Raw genomic sequence first — 20,179 nt, 5'->3', positions numbered from 1 at the left:
AAATTGTATCAAATTCATCACTGATATAGCCAGGAGGACAGCATTCCAGGGAGGGGCACTATTAAGGTCTGAACCTGGGAACAAATAACTTCCAGGTTATAAATACCATTACATAAATGTATCTCAGCTTGTCAAAGATATGTTAATTCGGAAGGGTGAAAAGAAATAACCTTATAGATATACAGTATACAACTATACAAAATATGCAACTTACAGATGTCTTTGCTCCATACTGGGCAATTAACTTCTGAATTTGAGGCTTTAAACATAGTTGAGTGGTATTTAGAAGTACTCCTCCAAATCTAGCAATGAGCAGAATTATGGATAAGGATCTGTAGACTTGCAATTTACTGCTGAGACTGAGCATGATACTGATAAACACTAAGACCTACACCTAAACAGAAGCTAATGCTGTCTTGTGTTCATGTCAATTTTTTAAAATCTTATTCACTATAGCTTATAGCACAAGTTTAAAAATTACTGTATAAACAATACAATTTCATTTGCAGCACAAAGTGGGTTAAGGAAAGCAAACTACAAAAACAATATTGTGCCACTAGCCTTGCTCTTTTTATACCTGTGTAGTGACGTCACAGGGACATATGAAAGACTGCAGAGCTTGCAGTGCAAAAAGGGTAGGGCAAAGGACCCAGAGGGAGTTGCATCATGCAGCACAGAGGGTTGGCTGTCGTAGATCTGAAAATGCATGGACAGCCAAACATGTTAAGCAAACTCAGCCAATTATCTTCCTCTCTATCTCTCCCTGTAAAATCACTGAGGGGGGAAGGAAAGGAATTGGTAGCTAAGCAACGGGCGAATAGCTCTGGGAGAGACAAGGGAGAGAAAGTGTGAAACCGAAAAGTATGGACATTATTAGTTGTTTCCTTAATTTCTGTAAATAGATTGGTACACAGTAAAACAAACAAACAAACAAACAAACAAACAAACAAACAAAAAACCCTCCATGGGCATATCTGTCTCTGGGAAACAACCTTAAAGGCACAGACAAACTCAACTGTTATAGAATCTATGATTAAACTATGACAGGTGGAAGGAAAGCTCAGAGCATATCTGACAGGGTTTGGCCTTTGCATGCACAGAAAAAGCTACAACCCTGACAGACAGCTTTCTAGACACCCAGCTTCCTCTTGCAGAAAGGGAACTAATAACTAATATCAGCAGCCAAAAAAGCTAATGCAATCCTAAATTGTATTAACAGAGGGATACAGTCAAGATCAAGGGAAGTACTAATACCACTCTATAAAGCCTTAGTAAGACCACACCTAGAGTACTGCATCCAGTTTTGGTCACCACATTATAAAAAAGATGTTGAGACTCTAGAAAAAGTACAAAGAGCAACCAGGATGATTAGGGGACTGGAAACTAAAACATATGAAGAACAGTTACAGGAACTGGGCTTGGCTAGTCTAGTAAAGAGAAGGACCAGGGGAGACATGATAGCAGTCTTCCAATATTTGAGGGGCTGCCACAGAGAGGAAGGGGTCAAGTTATTTTCTAAAGCTCCTATAGGCCAGACAAGGAATAATGGATGGAAACTGAACAAGGAGAGATTTAACCTGAAAATAAGGAGAAACTTTCTGACAGTGAGAACAATCAACCAATGGAACAGCTTGCCTTCGGAGTTGTGGGAGCGCCATCACTTGAGACCTTCAAGAAGAGATTGGACTGCCATTTGTCAGAAATGGTGTAGGGTCTCCCGCTTGGGGGGGGGGTGGACTAGATGACCTTCAAGGTCCCTTCCAACTCTGATTATCTGTTATCTGTTATCTTCTCTCTCTCAACTGTATTGAAAACATTGGAATTAAGCATCTAGTGAATAATTTCACTTCAGGTGAAAGCCTTTTAACAGAACTTAGTGAGTGAAGTGACTCCCCAATAAACTTTTAAGTTAAATACCTCCAACATGCCTTTGGGATACTCAAGCCCCCTAAAACTGGGATTCCTCTCAGTCTTCTCTTGTAGTGCCAAGACAAACTTGAGAAGAATACTGAACCAGAGCAAAGTGAAGCAATGTGGTTGTTCTGCTTTGAACTAAGAAGCAAAAAGACTACTGTTACTTTGCAAATCAAATGTAATGGGTGTCTTCTGCATCACTGAACTGAAGCATTATTTCAAAGTTTTGCATAGCCATATTATACACGTCTATCTTCAGACCAGTAAAGTACATATTCACATGGCACAATGCAACGAATGAATGAATGAATGAAACACACACACACACACACACACACACACACACACATACATATATATATATATGGATGTAGACAGCTATAATTAATTCTTTCAGTAACCAAAAATGTCAGGCGTAGAAAGCACTTCTTGTGTAACTCAAAACAGTACTCTACTATTTATTATAGAATGGAGATCTGCTCCAAATCTCAATATAGAGCCACTGAGTAAAAAAACACCAAAAACTCTAAAAATTCTAAAAAGAGTTATTCTGTAGACATACTACAATGAACATAGGAAACCCAAAGATATATAGTTTTATCCAAAATATTAGGAATTTATAAATCCACAAATACTGAGAACAATGAATTGATCTTTGCTTAATTGACAGAGCAGGATACCTATAGAGATACTAGCCCAGGGGTGTCAAACTCAAGGCCCTGGGACCGGATCTGGGCCACAGGGTGTTTAGATCTGGCCCAAGGAGCTACCTTGGAAACAGCGAAGGACCAGCTCACAGTGCTTCTGCTAGCAAAAACAGAGCTGGGGGGGGGGATGTGTGGCTCTCCTGAGCTCCATTTTTACTGGCAGAGGTTTGCAGGAGGCCGTTGCAGCCGAAAACAGAGCTCGGGAGCCTGTTTTAGCTGACAGAGCGCTCGGGCAACCACAGGCCCTAACCCAACATGAGTGACGTCAAGCTGGCTATGCCCACCCTGGCCCCCCTAGGCCAAACACAACCCTGATACAGCCCTCAATGAAATCGAGTTTGACACCCCTGCTGTAGCTAAACGGTCAGACTTAGCAAAATGTACACTAATTAGTGTATAAGAACTCTATAGAGGAGCATCACATGAAGATGAAAGGAAGCCTTGTGTTCTTAAAATGTTATTAAACCATTTTAATTGTGGGCATGGTGTGCTTGTGTAAGTGAAATGTCAGTTTAAATTCCTGCAGGCAAATATCGATTAATCAACTGGTGAGGTATAGCAGTATTTTTCTCTTTTGTTTCTTCTTACTATTCCCCTATGCCTGATGTCTATGGATAAACAAATTAACTATGTTAGTGTCAAGCTACTCTAATAAAGAGACCTACTTTCCAAGCCTTCCATGAAAATGAAGGACCTTCAGCACAAATAAACCTAAAGCTGCCACTTATCTGTATCTGGAATGCACAACTGGGGCATACTAGGTCCAAGGGGCTTTCCATACATATTATCTGGGCCACTGAGGTGGGTACCCACGCCTATTGCTTGAATGCTCACCTACATCATTCTGTCTGTCTCTAGGCAGAAAAAATAGGGTTACTATTCCTACATTGTCCACTTAATTTTCTGCAGAAAGACACTGGTAGACAGTACCACAAAGTAGCCTTCCTCCTTCCCTTTCACTGTTTATTACCTTAATGTTAGCTTTTATGTGTTTTGTAAAATTTTAATTGAAACATTTGGAAGCAGTGGAAGAAAGTAGCCCATGCTGAACTGTGTACAGGTAGTCTTTGACTTATGACCACAATTGAGCCAAACATTTTTGCTGCTAAGTAAGCTAATGAGTTTTGCCTCATATTATGACCTTTCTTGCTACACTTATTAAGTGAATCACTGCAGTTAAGTTAATAACAGTTAAGTGAATCTAGCTTCTCCGTTGAGTTTGCTTGTCAGAAGAATGCAAATGATCCTATAACAATGAGCCTATAACAGCAGTCCTGTTCTAGTTAGTATCTAATATTCTGGATGTGCAGCATTTTAAGTTATTTGATTGAGGAATTGTAGAGCGGTGCTACATTTGTATACCGCATACTCTGAAGTACTTTTTTTTTTTGCCTTTGGAACTCAAGCACTCAACTTAAATATGAAACTGTACCTAAGATCATCTTAAGAATTGGTTCTCAGACTAATAAAGATTCAACCAACTATTATATAAATAATCAGATTTACCATTATCAACTAACAGAACCGCTTTTCTCCTCATTAATTGTAATATTGTGAGAAAGAGGAAGTTTCTGCCTAAATGAAGATATATTGGCTCCAACAGGAAAGCTAATTTCTTTGCTGGAATTCTGATACCTTTCAGCTCAATAAATCTTGCATGAGAATTGCCCTTGAAAAAGATTTTCAGATCAGGAAGCTGCCAAAAGCCCTGATAATAATAATTAGCACCTTGTTAAATACAAGGAACTTGATAAGATCACTCATGGGAGTAATATATCAGATATTTCATTGTTAATTATCCTTAGTATTTATGATACCTTTTTTTCAAGTCCAAGATGATTATTTAAATGCATACATCTGCCATCATTAAACCAATAAAACATTATTGCACAGAACTGTAAATAGTACAAAATAATTGTAATGATTATCAATTATCAAGAATTGTAATTAAATTGAAAATTGAAATTTACATCTTATCATATGGAAAATAAGATTTCTGTAAGAGAACTCAAAGGAAAGCAATTGATAGGCAGTATTGCTTCATATCTTGCATTTATTAACCAAACACATACAATTCCCTCTTCTGTTTCTAAAAACAACTGAATTTGCAAACATGAACAGGACTAAAATGAAACCATTTCAACAAACAAGCTAGCCTTAAAGAGAAATAGGTAAGCATTGCAGACAGCAGAGATGTAGTGTTATTATTAAAAGTGAGCATCATAAATAGATTCCATGAAATGTAATATATCCAAAAAGAACAGGAAGACAAGGCTATAAATCTCCTCTGCAAATTAATGCTTTACGTGTAAGTAAATTCTTAATTATCTTATATCACTGCAGCTCCATTTTACATGTTCCCTTCCTGATTTTCTTAATAAAAAGAAAAAAGCATGACTTGAAATGCAGAGCAGTCCAATTCTCCTTTTCTTGCAGGCTGATGTCACAGTTTCCAAATTTTATTCTGCGTCCTTAAAAATATAGCTAAAATTGTGCTTTAGGAAAGCATCATTAAATATCTCTTCTCCCAAACAAATGTCATATTAACTTAAGTATTCAGATATACACCAGCCAACAGTCTTATTAAATTTTAAATTATTAAATTAAAAGTTTGTAATCTTCAGATTTTTTTATTTCTGTTCCTCTATTAGATTAATCCAATTTTTTATTGTAGTGGCACTGCTATTCATATTTTAATACTCTTTCTGTATCTACTGCAAAGCTACTGTTGTAGTCTAAACTTCTCCCCATCATATTAATGGTACTAATGACATTCCATTTGTTAAATATCAAGAGAAAAAAATGTTTGCTCATGCTCAGATTACAGATTCAGTCATCTGTCACATAACACACGTTCTGTACAATTTATTAAGCAAAACACCTACCATTGCTGGCAGTCATGATTTGCAGCAGTCCAGTGATGCTTCCTAATCTGAAAGAGACTGCACAATACACGCTTGTGTGCAGTCTCTCATCAACTTAAAAACCAGTTCACCCTCCTCCCCCGAAGTCCTAGTGCAGCTAGTGCTATATAGTTCCAAAATGAAAGCTGCTTATGCAGATAAAGAAGAAAGACTTGCTCTGTACAGCACGATCATCTCCCTCTCTGGTATAGGAAAAGAAGATGGTAGAAATATAGCATTTCTACACAAACCCTGATTTGAAAACCTTTATCCCAAAAGCTGCCTTTAGCAACCTAAAGGATTTCCATTTTGAATTAGTATGTGTGCTTCTCAGCAGAGTATTTATTGGAAAGCCTGCTTAATTCAAGCAGACACACTCATTCAGAAGCAGTACCTTTTTGTGTCCCATTTCTGTCTTCATTTAAGTAGAATGTGATGACTTTTGTAATTTTTGGATTGACACATTCATGACACATTCAGTAACTTGTGTTTGTAAAATCAATTGTTTTTCCCTCAAAATAGGAATGTTTCTATTGACTTTTATGCACATTGCACTATTCATCTCTCAGAACTTCAAATAAACACTATTTATTTTTGACAAGATCCAAATGAAGCGCATAAACTCCCCCAGCTTAATAATGCCAAATTCCAAATAATTTTTACCTTGAGATTCCTTATAATATTATTAACTATTATTATCTAATTCATTCTGGGTGGAGATGATAGCCTAACATAATGCAAAAGCATCTATTTGGAGCCCCTGCTTTTATTTCAGTGTTTTAAAAAACCCTGGTGGGAATCATCTTCTCAGATTATCTGCACTGACCTGTATAATCTAATTTCTTTTTCATATTGGTTGCCAAGAGTTGCTATGGTGAAGAAACTAGCCATATTTGTCTTATTTATTTATACTTTTATTTGTTTATCATCCCTTTTTTTCTTAAATAGGCTGTTGGGAGGCCTTTCACACACATCTTAAAAAGCAGGTTCTGCTCGTTCTTTTGGAAAATGACTTGTAACTAATCTGCACAGCTACCTCAAAATATCATCTTTGATGAACCAGCCACACAGATATTTCCATGTTTATCTAAAGTAGATCAATACAGAAAGAAATAAAGACACAGTTGAGACCATCATTTGTGAGTTAAAAAATTCAATAAACTGGACTGTAGCTCCTGATAGCTATAATGCTTTTGCTGACTGGTTAGCCAAGCTATAATAAACCAGAGCTCTTATTCATATACAGAGGAAAACTGATTCCTCCCCACCCACAAGTAGTTAAAAAAGCCATACACCCTAAGGAATGCTACATGAACACATCACTTGATCCAAATTCTCATTCTCAGTTTTACAATCCAGTCTATGAAGTTAGAATGAACCGGAATATATTATTCCTTTCAATGCTAATTTGAGAAAAGTATTTCATACTTCAGCTACTCCATACATGGAACTGTAGCTTTAAATGGTACGATTTATTGATTTTTGAGAAAATACGAACCACTGTTTCCAGGTTTGGGGAGCATGACCAGGAATGATCAGCATGCGTTATTGTTAATTTGCATGTCTGTTGCCATGGCTTTCCTTATACTACCCCCTGAAAGAAATGCTATAAAAGAGTTTTCAAATTTGATTATAAAAATCAAAACCAGAAAAATAAGTGCTGACTTAAATGCCATCCTATACACTAGAAAATGGAACAAATAAACAGTTGGATGGCATAGTTATCAGACTGCAACATACTGTAGCACACTGCTGTAAATCTCATCTGAGTGGCTGAAGTATAACAGATTTCTTAATCCCCAAAAAGCAGGGGGGGGGGGAGCAAAACAAAAAGTAAAACTTTAAAAGTAGGACTATAGAACCAGAAATTTATCTCTACATTAATTCTAAAACCTTGTTTTTAGACAAGACAATCACTTCATCAGAAAAGAATCAACACCAGCTGAAATTATTTTAAAAAAGAATTGGTTCTAAAGGATAATATGCAAGGTTTCTATCACCTCATTTCACATCCAGAAATAGATTTCTACTGAAACTACAGCAAAGGCTGTTAGCAGAAAAATAATTAGCTGAGATCCTGAATCCAACAATTTGCAGATCTCTCTCACTCTCACACATACACATAAGCACATATGTGAATACACAGAATATTAAGAATCAGCGAGAAATCCAGCATGCAGTTTAGCACCATTTTCTGCTATAAAAAACTGAAAAACCTTCCTGTAACCTAGCAACTATGGTATATCAGCAATATGAAATCCTTCTTCCTGTTACATAAAGTAAAGCCTGCTTCACATCACCATTTCTATCTAACAATTGGCATTTTATTTATATTGCTGTAAAAATGTAAAGCTATTCTTCATAGCAATCATAAAGCCGGTATCTTATTTTCTATTGACCATGGCCTACAATAAAATGGAAAAGGGAAAGAAATCTCATACTGGTCAGTTCATCTAATCTAAGAGCAAACAATGATTTAGACTATGATCTTTAATACATGAAGGTCAATAATATCATGTACATAAAACAAATACGAGAATTCCAAAGAGGAACAAAGATCAAGTTTTCGCACTTTTAAATGCTATTTATTAGAAACATTTTCAACACAGTATAACCTTTTTGGGGGAAAAGATAACAATTCAACAGTCAAAATTTAGAACCCCTGAATATGAACCAAGATTTTAGCAACATTTAAGCAACAGTCACCCAATGTATGTGGGTATACACACATCTTTTTTCTAATTTTAAAGGCAAATGAAAAGCTCTTTCCTTTAATGAAATAAAGGTGTTAAATTAGCAAGAATGAGATGGAATCATCCAGTTGTTAGCAATCCTAGCTAGCATAGGCATGACTATACTGAAGGATGTTTTCCCTACTCCTGTTCTGAGACTTATAGCATGTATTTAGCCAAAGAAAATCCAGGTGGATACAACTGTCTAAAGAGATACATTAAAAGATAGATAAATAAACATTTAAAACAATAATGCAACAAAGCCTCCATTCAAATAACCTAAGGGGCAGGCAGTCAATGAAGCTATTTTCTTTAAAATGCCATTCCTTGGATCTAGCTGTTCTATTAGGCATTTCAGCATTTTACAGAATGAGAAGGCCCAAATAACTGATTAGCATTTTGGAAGTCCTCTTGGATTTCTGTTCAAAGAGGGCTTTTGCACAACATCATCTTGTGTGACAATTGTGAACTTTTCTGCAATGGGAGGCATTACTCACTGCCACTCATCCCTTAATCATCTCTTGATGAAATTACTGCTACGATCTGTAATAGGCCTGTCCTTGAAGAGCATTCAGAGAAATTACAATTGGTCCGTTACCCATATTGATGTAGTTATGTGTGTGCCTTGTGGCACTCATGTTACATCTTGTCACCTTCAAGACCTATATAGTTTACATAGTTGGGTATCTTCTAGATGGCTTTCTCCAAATAACACTTGCCTGTTCAGTAAGATGTAATTGAGTTGGCTGTTTATATGTTCCTTTGACCAGAGGCCATCATCTTCAAGTGTCCGAAAAGCATACTTTTTCAGTCACTGCTTCCTTCTATGGAGCAGTACAGGTGAAACTCAAAAAATTAGAATATCATGGAAAAGCTCATTTATTTCAGTAATGCAACTCAAAAGGTGAACCTAATATATGAGATAGACTCATTACATGCAAAGCAAGATAGTTCAAGCCGTGATGTGCATAATTGAGATGATTATGGCTTACAGCTCATGAAAACCCCAAATCCACAATCTCAGAAAATTAGAATATTGTGAAAAGGTTCAATATTCTAGGCTCAAAGTGCCCCACTTTAATCAGCTAGTTAAGCCATAACACCCGCAAAGGGTTCCTGAGCCTTTAAATGGTCTCTCAGTCTGGTTCAGTAGGAATCACAATCATAGGAGAGACTGCTGACCTGACAGTTGTGCAGAAAACCATCATTGACACCCTCCATAAGGAAGGAAAACCTCAAAAGGTAATTGCAAAAGAAGTTGGATGTTCCCAAAGTGCTGTATGATAGCACATTAATAGAAAGTTATGTGGAAGGGAAAAGTGTGGAAGAAAAAGGTGCACAAGCAGTAGGGATGATCGCAGCCTGGAGAGGATTGTCAGGAAAAGACCATTCAAAAGTGTTGGGGATTTTCACAAGGAGTAGACTGAGGCTGGAGTCAGTACATCAAGGCCACCACACACAGACGGATCCTGGACATGGGCTTCAAATGTCGTATTCCTCTTGTCAAGCCGCTCCTGAACAACAAACAACATCAGAAGCGTCTTACCTGGGCTAAAGAAAAACAGACCTGGTCTGTTGCTCAGTGGTCCAAAGTCCTCTTTTCTGATGAGAGCAACTTTTGCATCTCATTTGGAAACCAAGGACCCAGAGTCTGGAGGAAGAATGGAGAGGCACACACTACAAGGTGCTTGAAGTCCAGTGTGAAGTTTCCACAGTCTGTGTTGATTTGGGGAGCCATGTCATCTTCTGGTGTTGGTCCACTGTGCTTAAGTCCAGGGTCAACGCAGCCGTCTACCAGGAGATTTTGGAGCACTTCATGCTTCCTTCTGCAGATGAGCTTTATGGGGATGCTGACTTCATTTTCCAGCAGGACTTGGCACCTGCCCACACTGCCAAAAGCACCAAAACCTGGTTCAATGACCGTAGGATTACTGCGCTTGATTGGCCAGCAAACTCGTCTGACCTGAACCCCATAGAGAATCCATGGGGCATTGCCAAGAGAAAGATGAGAGACATGAGACCGAACAATGCAGAAAAGCTGAAGGCCGCTATTGAAGCATCCTGGTCTTCCATAATACCTCAGCAGTGTCACAGGCTGATAGCTTCCATGCCCCGCTGCATTGAGGCAGTAATTGCTGCAAAAGGGGCCCAAACCAAGTACTGAGTACATATGCATGCTTATACTTTTCAGAGGTCCGGTATTGGTCTATGTACAATCCTTGTTTTATTGATTGCATGTAATATTCTAATTTTCTGAGATTGTGGATTTGGGGTTTTCATGAGCTGTAAGCCATAATCATCTCAATTATGACAAATCACGGCTTGAACTATCTTGCTTTGCATGTAATGAGTCTATCTCATATATTAGTTTCACCTTTTAAGTTGCATTACTGAAATAAATGAACTTTTGCACAATATTCTAATTTTTGAAGTTTCACCTGTATTCCACCTCCCAAGAGATCTGAATATCTCCCTTCCTTTCTGATCTTCAGAAAATTTGTGAAGTTTTATTTATTTTATTTTATTTTCTTCTTCTCCCAATTTTATGTTACCAGTTATGTCTTCCAATATTATGTTACTACTAGTATTATAATGTATGGTTTGTTTTTAAATTAGATTTTTATTGTTTTTAATCCCTATTACATATTAGGATTTGTATGCCACAGATAGCGAGCTGACTAGAGCAGCTCTAAGCCATGTAAATAACAAATATTGCCTTTCTATTCAGTTGAATCTGGGGACTATTTTTTTCCTTATCACAATTTCTACACAATTCTTTATTACACACTGATCACACATAAATCAATTAATCAGCTTTGTTTTATAAAAATGTCTCTCTATATAAAATGAAATGCTTCCCCCCCACCGACAAGAAAAAGTGATATGCCAAAGTAGAAAAGCATGATGCTCATAGTTTAAGGAACAAAAGGAGATTTAAAACAATCTTAAAGACACTACATCATTGATTTAATCTTATTTGAAGAAAATACTACTACTCACCACCAGCTCCCTGAATCATGGCGCCTGATTTCTGGACCTCATCAAATTTTGTAAATATGATGTTCAACCTGGTTTGAAAACAAATGAATAATGATTTTGGCAGTACTTAAATGACATCCAAATAAGGCACATTTCTGCCTCTAATTTTAAGTCCTTTTTTAAATTAAATGTAAATGATAAATGAAAACAAAAAAGAGATTAAAATGTTTAAAGAATATGGAATGTCAAACTTGTACATAATTTGAACTGTAGTCCTCATTCATTACCCTGAGAAAATTTAGTCCATTATTCAATCTTTTAATTTATTGAAACAAAAGATACAGGTAGTCCTCAACTTACGATTGGTCATTTATAGTGATGGACAATGAAATCCAAAAAGGCTACTTAGGACCAAAAGCTCCAACATCTGGGACTCCCTCTCTGTGGTGACATGATTTTAGTCTCACATTCACAGTAGCAATTTATGATGTTTTTGTGGAAATTGGTGTTTACTTTCCAGCAAAAAATGTTCTAGAATGAATAATGGATTCAGTTTACGACTTCTATTTTGGCTTAAAGACTGCTACAATAAGGTTATAAAATTGGGTCTAGTCATGTGGTGACCTCCTTGAAAATCATCACAACTTACCAGCAAAATTGTGGACTCAACTGTACATTGAAGACTACCTATACATCATTTTCCAGGAACATAACACAAACAAAATGCCACTACTTCAGAACATGTTGTATTTTATTCTCCTTATTTTCATGATAGTATCATAACTGAGAGTTGTCTTAACAAATCCTTACAATAATCCGATTTTTTGAAGAAAAAAAGTGAACCTAACAAATGAACAAAAGCTCAGAAAGAGAAGTTTTTCACTCACCGAGACTGTGGCAATCCTTTTTTGCTGAGATCAGCTCTTACACGTTCACCTACATGTCTGTAGATTTCTACAAGGCTATTTATTGCTGCATCACGAACCTAATCATTAAAAAATAACAAAGGAAAATATTGTTACATATTGCAGTTTATGATCAATTTATGTTTAAAAATAGCTATACTTAATTTTAAGGCTTTAGAGATCACAATAGGTCCATCTTCATTTAGTTTCCTTGAAATCACCATAGTTAGCATAAATCAGTATTCCCAACAACATCCAGGCAAGAAATCATAATTAAACGAAAGCGCAAATTTTCAAAGTTCTTCTGAAGGAACCCATGATTCTTAAAAGCTTAGTTTAATTCATGCTAATAGCCTGTCTTGCTATACCATACCTTACTGGAAAATAATTTCTATACAGGTAGTTCATGACTAATGACCGGTCACTTAATCACTATTCAAAATTACAACAGACCTACCAGGAGACTATTTACAAGTGAAATTCAAAAAATTAGAATATTGTGCAAAAGTTCATTTATTTCAGTAATGCAACTTAAAAGGTGAAACTAATATATGAGATAGACTCATTACATGCAAAGCAAGATAGTTCAAGCCGTGATGTGGCATAATTGAGATGATTATGGCTTATAGCTCATGAAAACCCCAAATCCACAATCTCAAGATTATTGAGAATATCATTAGAATATTGTGAAAAGGTTCAATATTCTAGGCTCAAAGTGTCCCACTCTAATCAGCTAATTAAGCCATAACACCCGAGGGTTCCTGAGCCTTTAAATGGTCTCTCAGTCTGGTTCAGTAGGAATCACAATCATGGGAAAGACTGCTGACCTCATTGAGACCCTCCATAAGGAGGGAAAGCCTCAAAAGGTAATTGCAAAAGAAGTTGGATGTTCCCAAAGTGCTATATCAAAGCACATTAATAGAAAGTTATTTGGAAGGGAAAAGTGTGGAAGAAAAAGGTGCACAAGCAGCAGGGATGACCGCAGCCTGGAGAGGATTGTCAGGAAAAGGACATTCAAAAGTGTTGGGGACTTTCACAAGGAGTGGACTGAGGCTGGAGTCAGTGTATCAAGAGCCACCACACACAGACGGATCCTGGACATGGGCTTCAAATGTCGTATTCCTCTTGTCAAGCCGCTCCTGAACAACAAACAACATCAGAAGCGTCTTACCTGGGCTAAAGAAAAACAGACCTGGTCTGTTGCTCAGTGGTCCAAAGTCCTCTTTTCTGATGAGAGCAACTTTTGCATCTCATTTGGAAACCAAGGACCCAGAGTCTGGAGGAAGAATGGAGAGGCACACACTGCAAGATGCTTGAAGTCCAGTGTGAAGTTTCCACAGTCTGTGTTGATTTGGGGAGCCATGTCATCTTCTGGTGTTGGTCCACTGTGCTTAAGTCCAGGGTCAACGCAGCCGTCTACCAGGAGATTTTGGAGCACTTCATGCTTCCTTCTGCAGATGAGCTTTATGGGGATGCTGACTTCATTTTCCAGCAGGACTTGGCACCTGCCCACACTGCCAAAAGCACCAAAACCTGGTTCAATGACCGTAGGATTACTGCGCTTGATTGGTCAGCAAACTCATCTGACCTGAACCCCATAGAGAATCCATGGGGCATTGCCAAGAGAAAGATGAGAGACATGAGACCGAACAATGCAGAAAAGCTGAAGGCCGCTATTGAAGCATCCTGGTCTTCCATAATACCTCAGCAGTGTCACAGGCTGATAGCTTCCATGCCCCGCTGCATTGAGGCAGTAATTGCTGCAAAAGGGGCCCAAACCAAGTACTGAGTACATATGCATGCTTATACTTTTTCACAGGTCCGATATTGGTCTACGTACAATCCTTGTTTTATTGATTGCATGTAATATTCTAATTTTCTGAGATTGTGGATTTGGGGTTTTCATGAGCTGTAAGCCATAATCATCTCAATTATGACAAATCACGGCTTGAACTATCTTGCTTTGCATGTAATGAGTCTATCTCATATATTAGTTTCACCTTTTAAGGTGCATTACTGAAATAAATGAACTTTTGCACGATATTCTAATTTTTCGAATTTTACCTGTATGACCCAGATTTGAACTTCTGACAGTTCAGCTCTGCCTGTTGTCACATTAAAAAACTTTGGGAACCGGGCAAAAGGTTGCATTTATGTGTGTTTTCAGCATCCTGTGATCATGCGATCATGTTTTATGGCACTTTTGCTGATAATGGCATTTACTTGTTTTCAGCAAAAGCATGCCCAAACAACTGTATTATTTACTTAAGAACTAATGCAGATGCTTTACAACTATTGTGCTCACTTAATGACCATTGCAAAAAAGTCATAAAATCAGTTTGGTCATATAATCAGCCTACTTCATGACCATTACAATTTACAACCTTGATAGTCAGACTCCATTACAGTTTAAGTCGCAGATCACAAAACCTAGATTATTTTGTAAGAAATCCTCCTTCTAAGGCATTGATATACTACAATTCCTGCACTTTTAGGGGCAATGTAGAGTTATGTTTCCCTTCTGAATAAATCATTTCAACCATATTGTGATTCATATTCGAAGTATGTAATGATACAGGTCCCACGCTCATCCTCATTTTCTGTAAGAATTGTGTTGATAGAAATAGCACTTAATTAAAAGGTCCTTGGGAGAGGACTAAGGATCCCTCATTTCAGCTCTGAGCTACAAATATTTTCTTTATTTTATAGCTCTTAATTATTTATACCAAAGGGCAGAGAACAAAATATACTTTACAGATCTATTTCTATATCCATCTATTGACCTCAGCTCTTACGGACAGCTTACACAAAGACCCACTTTTCATATTACCTTAAACATATACTTAAAATTACTTCTCTAAGTAGGATCAAATTCCTATACAGGTAGTCCTCAACTTATAACAGTTTATTTAGTGACTGTTCAAAGTTGCACTGGCACTGAAAAAAGTGACATGACCATTTTTCAGAGTTACAACCTTTATAGCATCCCCATGATCATACGATCAAAATTCAGGTGCTTAACAATTGGTTCATACTTAGACCATTGTTGTGTTCTAAGGTAATGTGATCACCTTTTGCAACTTTTTGACAAGCAAAGTCAATGGGAAAACCCGATTTACTTAAGAACTGGGTTTCTAATTTATCAACTGCAGTGATTCACTTCAACAACTGTGGCAAGAAAAGTTGTAAAATGGGGCAAAACTCACTTAACAAATGTCTCACTTAACAACAGAAATGTTGGGCTCAATTCTGGTCGTAAGACAAGGACTACCTGTAGTCCCCTCTCCTCTTCCACTTCTTCCTTTCTCTTGGTAGTAAGGTTCTTCTTGACTTCAACCTTACATAGAAGCAGGTTTATTCATACAACTGAACTAGAAACAATGTTTTAAAACCAGTTGCAACTAATTTTAAGCAAGTTAATTATAGACCTGATAGGTCTGCATATTTAGGCAGCCAAGGTTTGCTTTGAATTCCAATCTCAAGTATAGCAAACAGATTGTAAGCTGTGTATATATTTGGTGTAGAGTTAAACTGGAAATAAAAAGGGAGGGGAACGCTCATGATTTGAGTTTTTACTGGAATTTATTTCTGCATGTACATTTCCTGCTTACCTGAGAACCAGGTTATAGTGATTCTTCCCACTACCATTTCCCCACATCATCTTTCCCATCTACAAGGGTACTACAAAGGTAATAACTGCATTCTTACAGAAAAAACAATTGCTAAAACAAGCCAATTGGCTTTAGACACCATGGCCAATCATCCAATTAAAGAAAACTTCATTGAGTAATCGATGTATTTGTACATTTCAAAATAATTTTCTCCTTGTTTTTCAATAATGTCCATTCATAAAAGTCATTATTTTAACCAATTATTAAATCAATCACAACTGGATGGGTTCACACAACACAGAAAATCACAGTCTACTATTTACCCATCCATCCATGGATTATTTTTCTTTCCACTTAAATGAGTAGGCAAAACAGGTAACAATGATTAAAACAGAAAGTACAGAAAGTTCCAGAATGAAAGTTAAAATCAAAATAAAATTAATTAACAAATAAGAGTCAGTCTGCTAATGGTAGAATATAAGTGGAAAGAATAAATGAGTGAGTGAACAAGTAGATAAGTGAGTGGTTGGTGGAAAAGATAGCCCTTTACAATTTTCTAAATCTAATGATAGTAGACACCAAACTCAACTCCCAAAAATAGTTCACTCCATGCCAGAAGGACTTTTTCTGTGTGGTAGATAAACAAATCTCTGACTGGAAATATTTGTGCAAAGCATCTTTTTTTTCACACCTTAATGTGGAAGCAAAAAAACTAAAAGTGTCAAAGAGGATGTCATCATTATTCATCCAATTACAGAGACAATTTCTGAAGGCTTTGAGAAATAATATCAGAGCAGATTAACAGAAAAGCTGGAACTGCCTAAGGAGATCACAATCCATGAGTCTGTAGTAATAAATATGTGGCAAATATAAGATGCCACAAGACATTTTGCAATGTGTTGCTGCAGAAAACTCATCTGGTAACTCTATGGTAATTTGTATGTGTACACAATTAGCTATCTGACTTTCAGTCCAGTCTCTAGGACAATCGATCACATTTCAACCTTCCAGCCCTATACAAATATAAATAACAAAAATGCAGAGATTAGTACTTTAATAAAAAAGGACCCCGACTTCCAGTTTGAAGGGCTTCGGTGACAGACAGAAATCCGCGATCGTGCGTAGTTTCTGTCTGGGCTCGCTGCTGGAGCGCCCCGAGCCGGCTGGTTTTGGGGCTAAGCCACCCCGTAGAGGTGGTGAAGAGGAGGGAGACCGCCAGCAGGGTTGAGGAGAGCCGCACCTCTCCTCCTCAGCTGGCCATTACTCCCTTTCCTGAAGGCGGTAGCAGCGGTGGTCAGAAATGGCCACCACAAAGGAGAACTTGACCGGAAAAGAATGTGCAGGAGGAAGATAAGAAGTGAAAGTTTTGGCTGACCGGGTTAAATTATAAAAGCAACAACTAAGGTATCCTGGAATTTAAACTTACAAAAAATAACATCGCTCCCAAAGAAGAGTCGGAAGCAGTGAAGGAAAGTGAAAAGGGAAAGGTTTGGTGCTTTTTTTCTTCTCTCTCCTTCCCTATAATGACAACTGAGACTTAAATAAGAAATCGGAAAAATCCGCTTTGACATCAATAGGCAATTAAGCTGAAAATAAAATAAAATGCCAAAGGGATAATAAAGATTTCTGGACATTAAAAATTTTCTTTTTCATAAGCAGGAAGGGAGAGAAAAAGAATAAGGGCAGGATCTGGAAGAGGGAGGAGACTGCCTGGAATTAAAAAGAATCTACAGTAAAACTTCAACAAGACTTCTAAAAGATACATTTTAACTGAAACTTTGCAACTAAATAGTAACCCCAGGAAGAGAAAGTGAAAAAAAAGAGCAAAAAAAGAAACAGCTTGCGTGTATTTGGATTATTTGGTGATCTTTGGATTCTTGGTTATTATATTTGAATGACTAAAATCAATCGGGTGGTTGTTTAAAAATTTATACAATGGCACCACTTCTGGATGAATTGAAAATGGAACTTAAAAAGTACAAAGAAGATGCACAAGAAGGGTTCTTTTGGCTTCGTTTTTCAATTCTTAGAAATGGAGATTTGGAACTATGAGAAACAACAAGAAAAGACTGCAAAACAAGAAGACTGGGACAAAGAAGAAGCCATCTTTAATGAACAAGCAATTTTATGTGGGGAAGAAAAAGGAAAGGAGGGAAAGAGAATGGAGAATTTAAGACTTAAAAAAACAACCAAAGAAAAGAAAAATAATTCGAAAAATAAGTATAATACTGGAAAGCAACAGAAAAGGGGAATACAAAAGAGAGAAATAGAGGTAGAGAGACAAGTGGGTAAAAAGGGGAGAGAGAAGAGAGGGAAGAAGGAAGGGAAAAGAAGTTACAGAGGACTGGACCAAGATATAGAGAAACAGGACCTGTTTAGAGATAATGGGTGAAAATCTAACTGAAAAAGGGATTCTGTAAAGGTACATAAGATTTTATTGTTATATTAGTAACAGAAATAACTTTAGAAAATTGGAAACAACGTATGATTAAAATGAGGGATAAAATAGTTAGTGTAATTTAGTGAAATTTTTGTGAATAAAATAAGTGAAATAAAATAAATGAGAAAATTGAATTAGGAAGGAACGGGAACATTTTAATTAGTTAATGTTTTATAAAATATAAGTGAAGGGGGGGAAATTAACTATGGAAAGCTTATAATTGTTCCCATAGAAGTATGATATTTAATTGAAAAGTAATGTTAAAGATGTTAAGACTTTAATGAATATTAATATTAATGACAGAATTGAATTGGAATAGAATGTTGTTTTAATTATATACATTTATAATTCTTTTTCTTTTTTTAAGAATACAGTGCGTATTTTAAGAATGTACCAAGCAGAATCCAAATGGAAGTTATGTATTATATTGAATGTTACAACTTTAGGGAAAAGATATAAAGGCGTCATACTCCAATCAGTAACTACAGGAGAAATTTTGTTTAATGAGAAAAGATAATAGATAATTGAAACAGGACAGACAAAAAATATAAATACAATGATTTGAATTGAGATGAGATAATTAAAATAAAATTGAGAAAATTAAAAGAGGGGAGAAGCTATGCAGAAAATGTAAAATAGTAGTAAGATATGGAATAGAATATAAAAATGAGCATGAACCTGAATTTGTGTCTGTACGAAGAAATGTAACCCGGGATTACGCTACTTTAAAAAAAGATGTTTTATTTATATTTTTTTCTCTCTTTGGGAAAACTCAAATAAAATTTACAAAAAAAAAAAAAAAAAAGGACCCCATTTTCCTAACATGGATTCAAAGTATATTCCTAGAGAAGGAAAATATCCTCTTTCAAAATCAATGTACCACTGCAGCAGATTGTTATTAGAGGAATCAAACTGTTCCTTTTCTACCAGTATGTGCAGATGGCTAACTTTTGTCAATGTATTTACAATACACCTGCAAAATAAATAAAACATGTTTTTTGCCATCATGCTTAATGGAAGAAGCTGTTAAACAATCTTTTAAAATTTTATACTAAAAAGGAAATCTGGCTTTTCTAAATTTTACAGATAGTTTTGGATTTCCTACCTTTTCTAGAGATAAAAAACAATCAATATTACTTGGTTTTTTTAAATAGGGGGAATGAGAATTAAGTGAAAGTAGACTAAGGCAAAAGCAAAGTAATTTCTCATGCTGATAGGCTTGGCTTTTGATTTTATCTTGGCATGATGTATGAACCCAGCCATAGTGGTTTGTAAATCTAGATCAGCGGTCACCAACCAATGGTCTGCAGACCACTGGTGGTCTATGAGAAAATGTTGGTGGTCCTCAGAAAAATTATTTGCATTTTTTTATATTGCACTAAATCCTTTTTTAAAAATCGTATTAGTGGTCAACGGGATTTAAAATTATGAATTTAGTGATCCCCGAGGTCCAAAAGGTTGGCGACTCCTGATCTTGACTATAGTTGTTGTGTGATGGAGGCCAATATAGAGGCCATTATTTAGCCAATGGTTAAAACCAAATTGATTTTATTGTTTAATGGATTAATTTAGTCTGTACTATCCATTTTATTTAAAGTTTTTAGCTGTTTTTCTATTTTTTCTAATTTTGTGTACTTCTCAGATTCCATTGGAGTTAGGCTGCCAATAAATTTAAGTAAATTAGATAAATAAAATAAAAAGAAGTGAACTATTCACAGGACCAATCTTGGTCAATATACAATGCATCAGATTTGGCATCCACTTCAGACTCAAGGCCTGAGTCTAAAGCACCTTACTTTTAAAAAAAAAACTTTTAAAAAGGTACAATAGTTTGCTGAATTTGAACATTTGAATTCTGCACCACAAGGACCTGTAATACACTAGAAGGTCACAGAGGTGAGATGGGTGGTGTAGAAATTTGATAAATAAATAAATAAGGTGGTTATAATGAAAATATAATTTGAATGGCCTTATAACGATGTCATAAT

At 36.3% G+C, this 20,179-nt stretch overlaps 1 protein-coding gene across 33 annotated transcripts in view; it reads right to left on the bottom strand.

Annotated features, from left to right (window-relative positions):
* CLASP1 (cytoplasmic linker associated protein 1) overlaps window positions 1-20,179 on the bottom strand; it is a 231,758-nt gene that overhangs the window by 121,790 nt on the left and 89,789 nt on the right. For all 33 annotated transcript variants that reach the window (XM_087950241.1, XM_087950266.1, XM_087950267.1 and 30 more), the window contains exons 7-8: window positions 12,123-12,220; window positions 11,257-11,324 (exon numbers count right to left, since the gene is read on the bottom strand). In XM_087950241.1, coding sequence (XP_087806367.1) covers window positions 11,257-11,324; window positions 12,123-12,220 — 166 coding nt within the window. The remainder of the gene's footprint in view (window positions 1-11,256; window positions 11,325-12,122; window positions 12,221-20,179) is intronic.

Source organism: Notechis scutatus, chromosome 1 (genome assembly GCF_049901735.1).
Source record: "Notechis scutatus isolate UNSWTSFEM ecotype Mainland chromosome 1, rNotScu1.2, whole genome shotgun sequence".
NCBI lineage: Eukaryota > Metazoa > Chordata > Lepidosauria > Squamata > Elapidae > Notechis > Notechis scutatus.
This window is presented reverse-complemented; position numbering and strand designations above follow the sequence as displayed.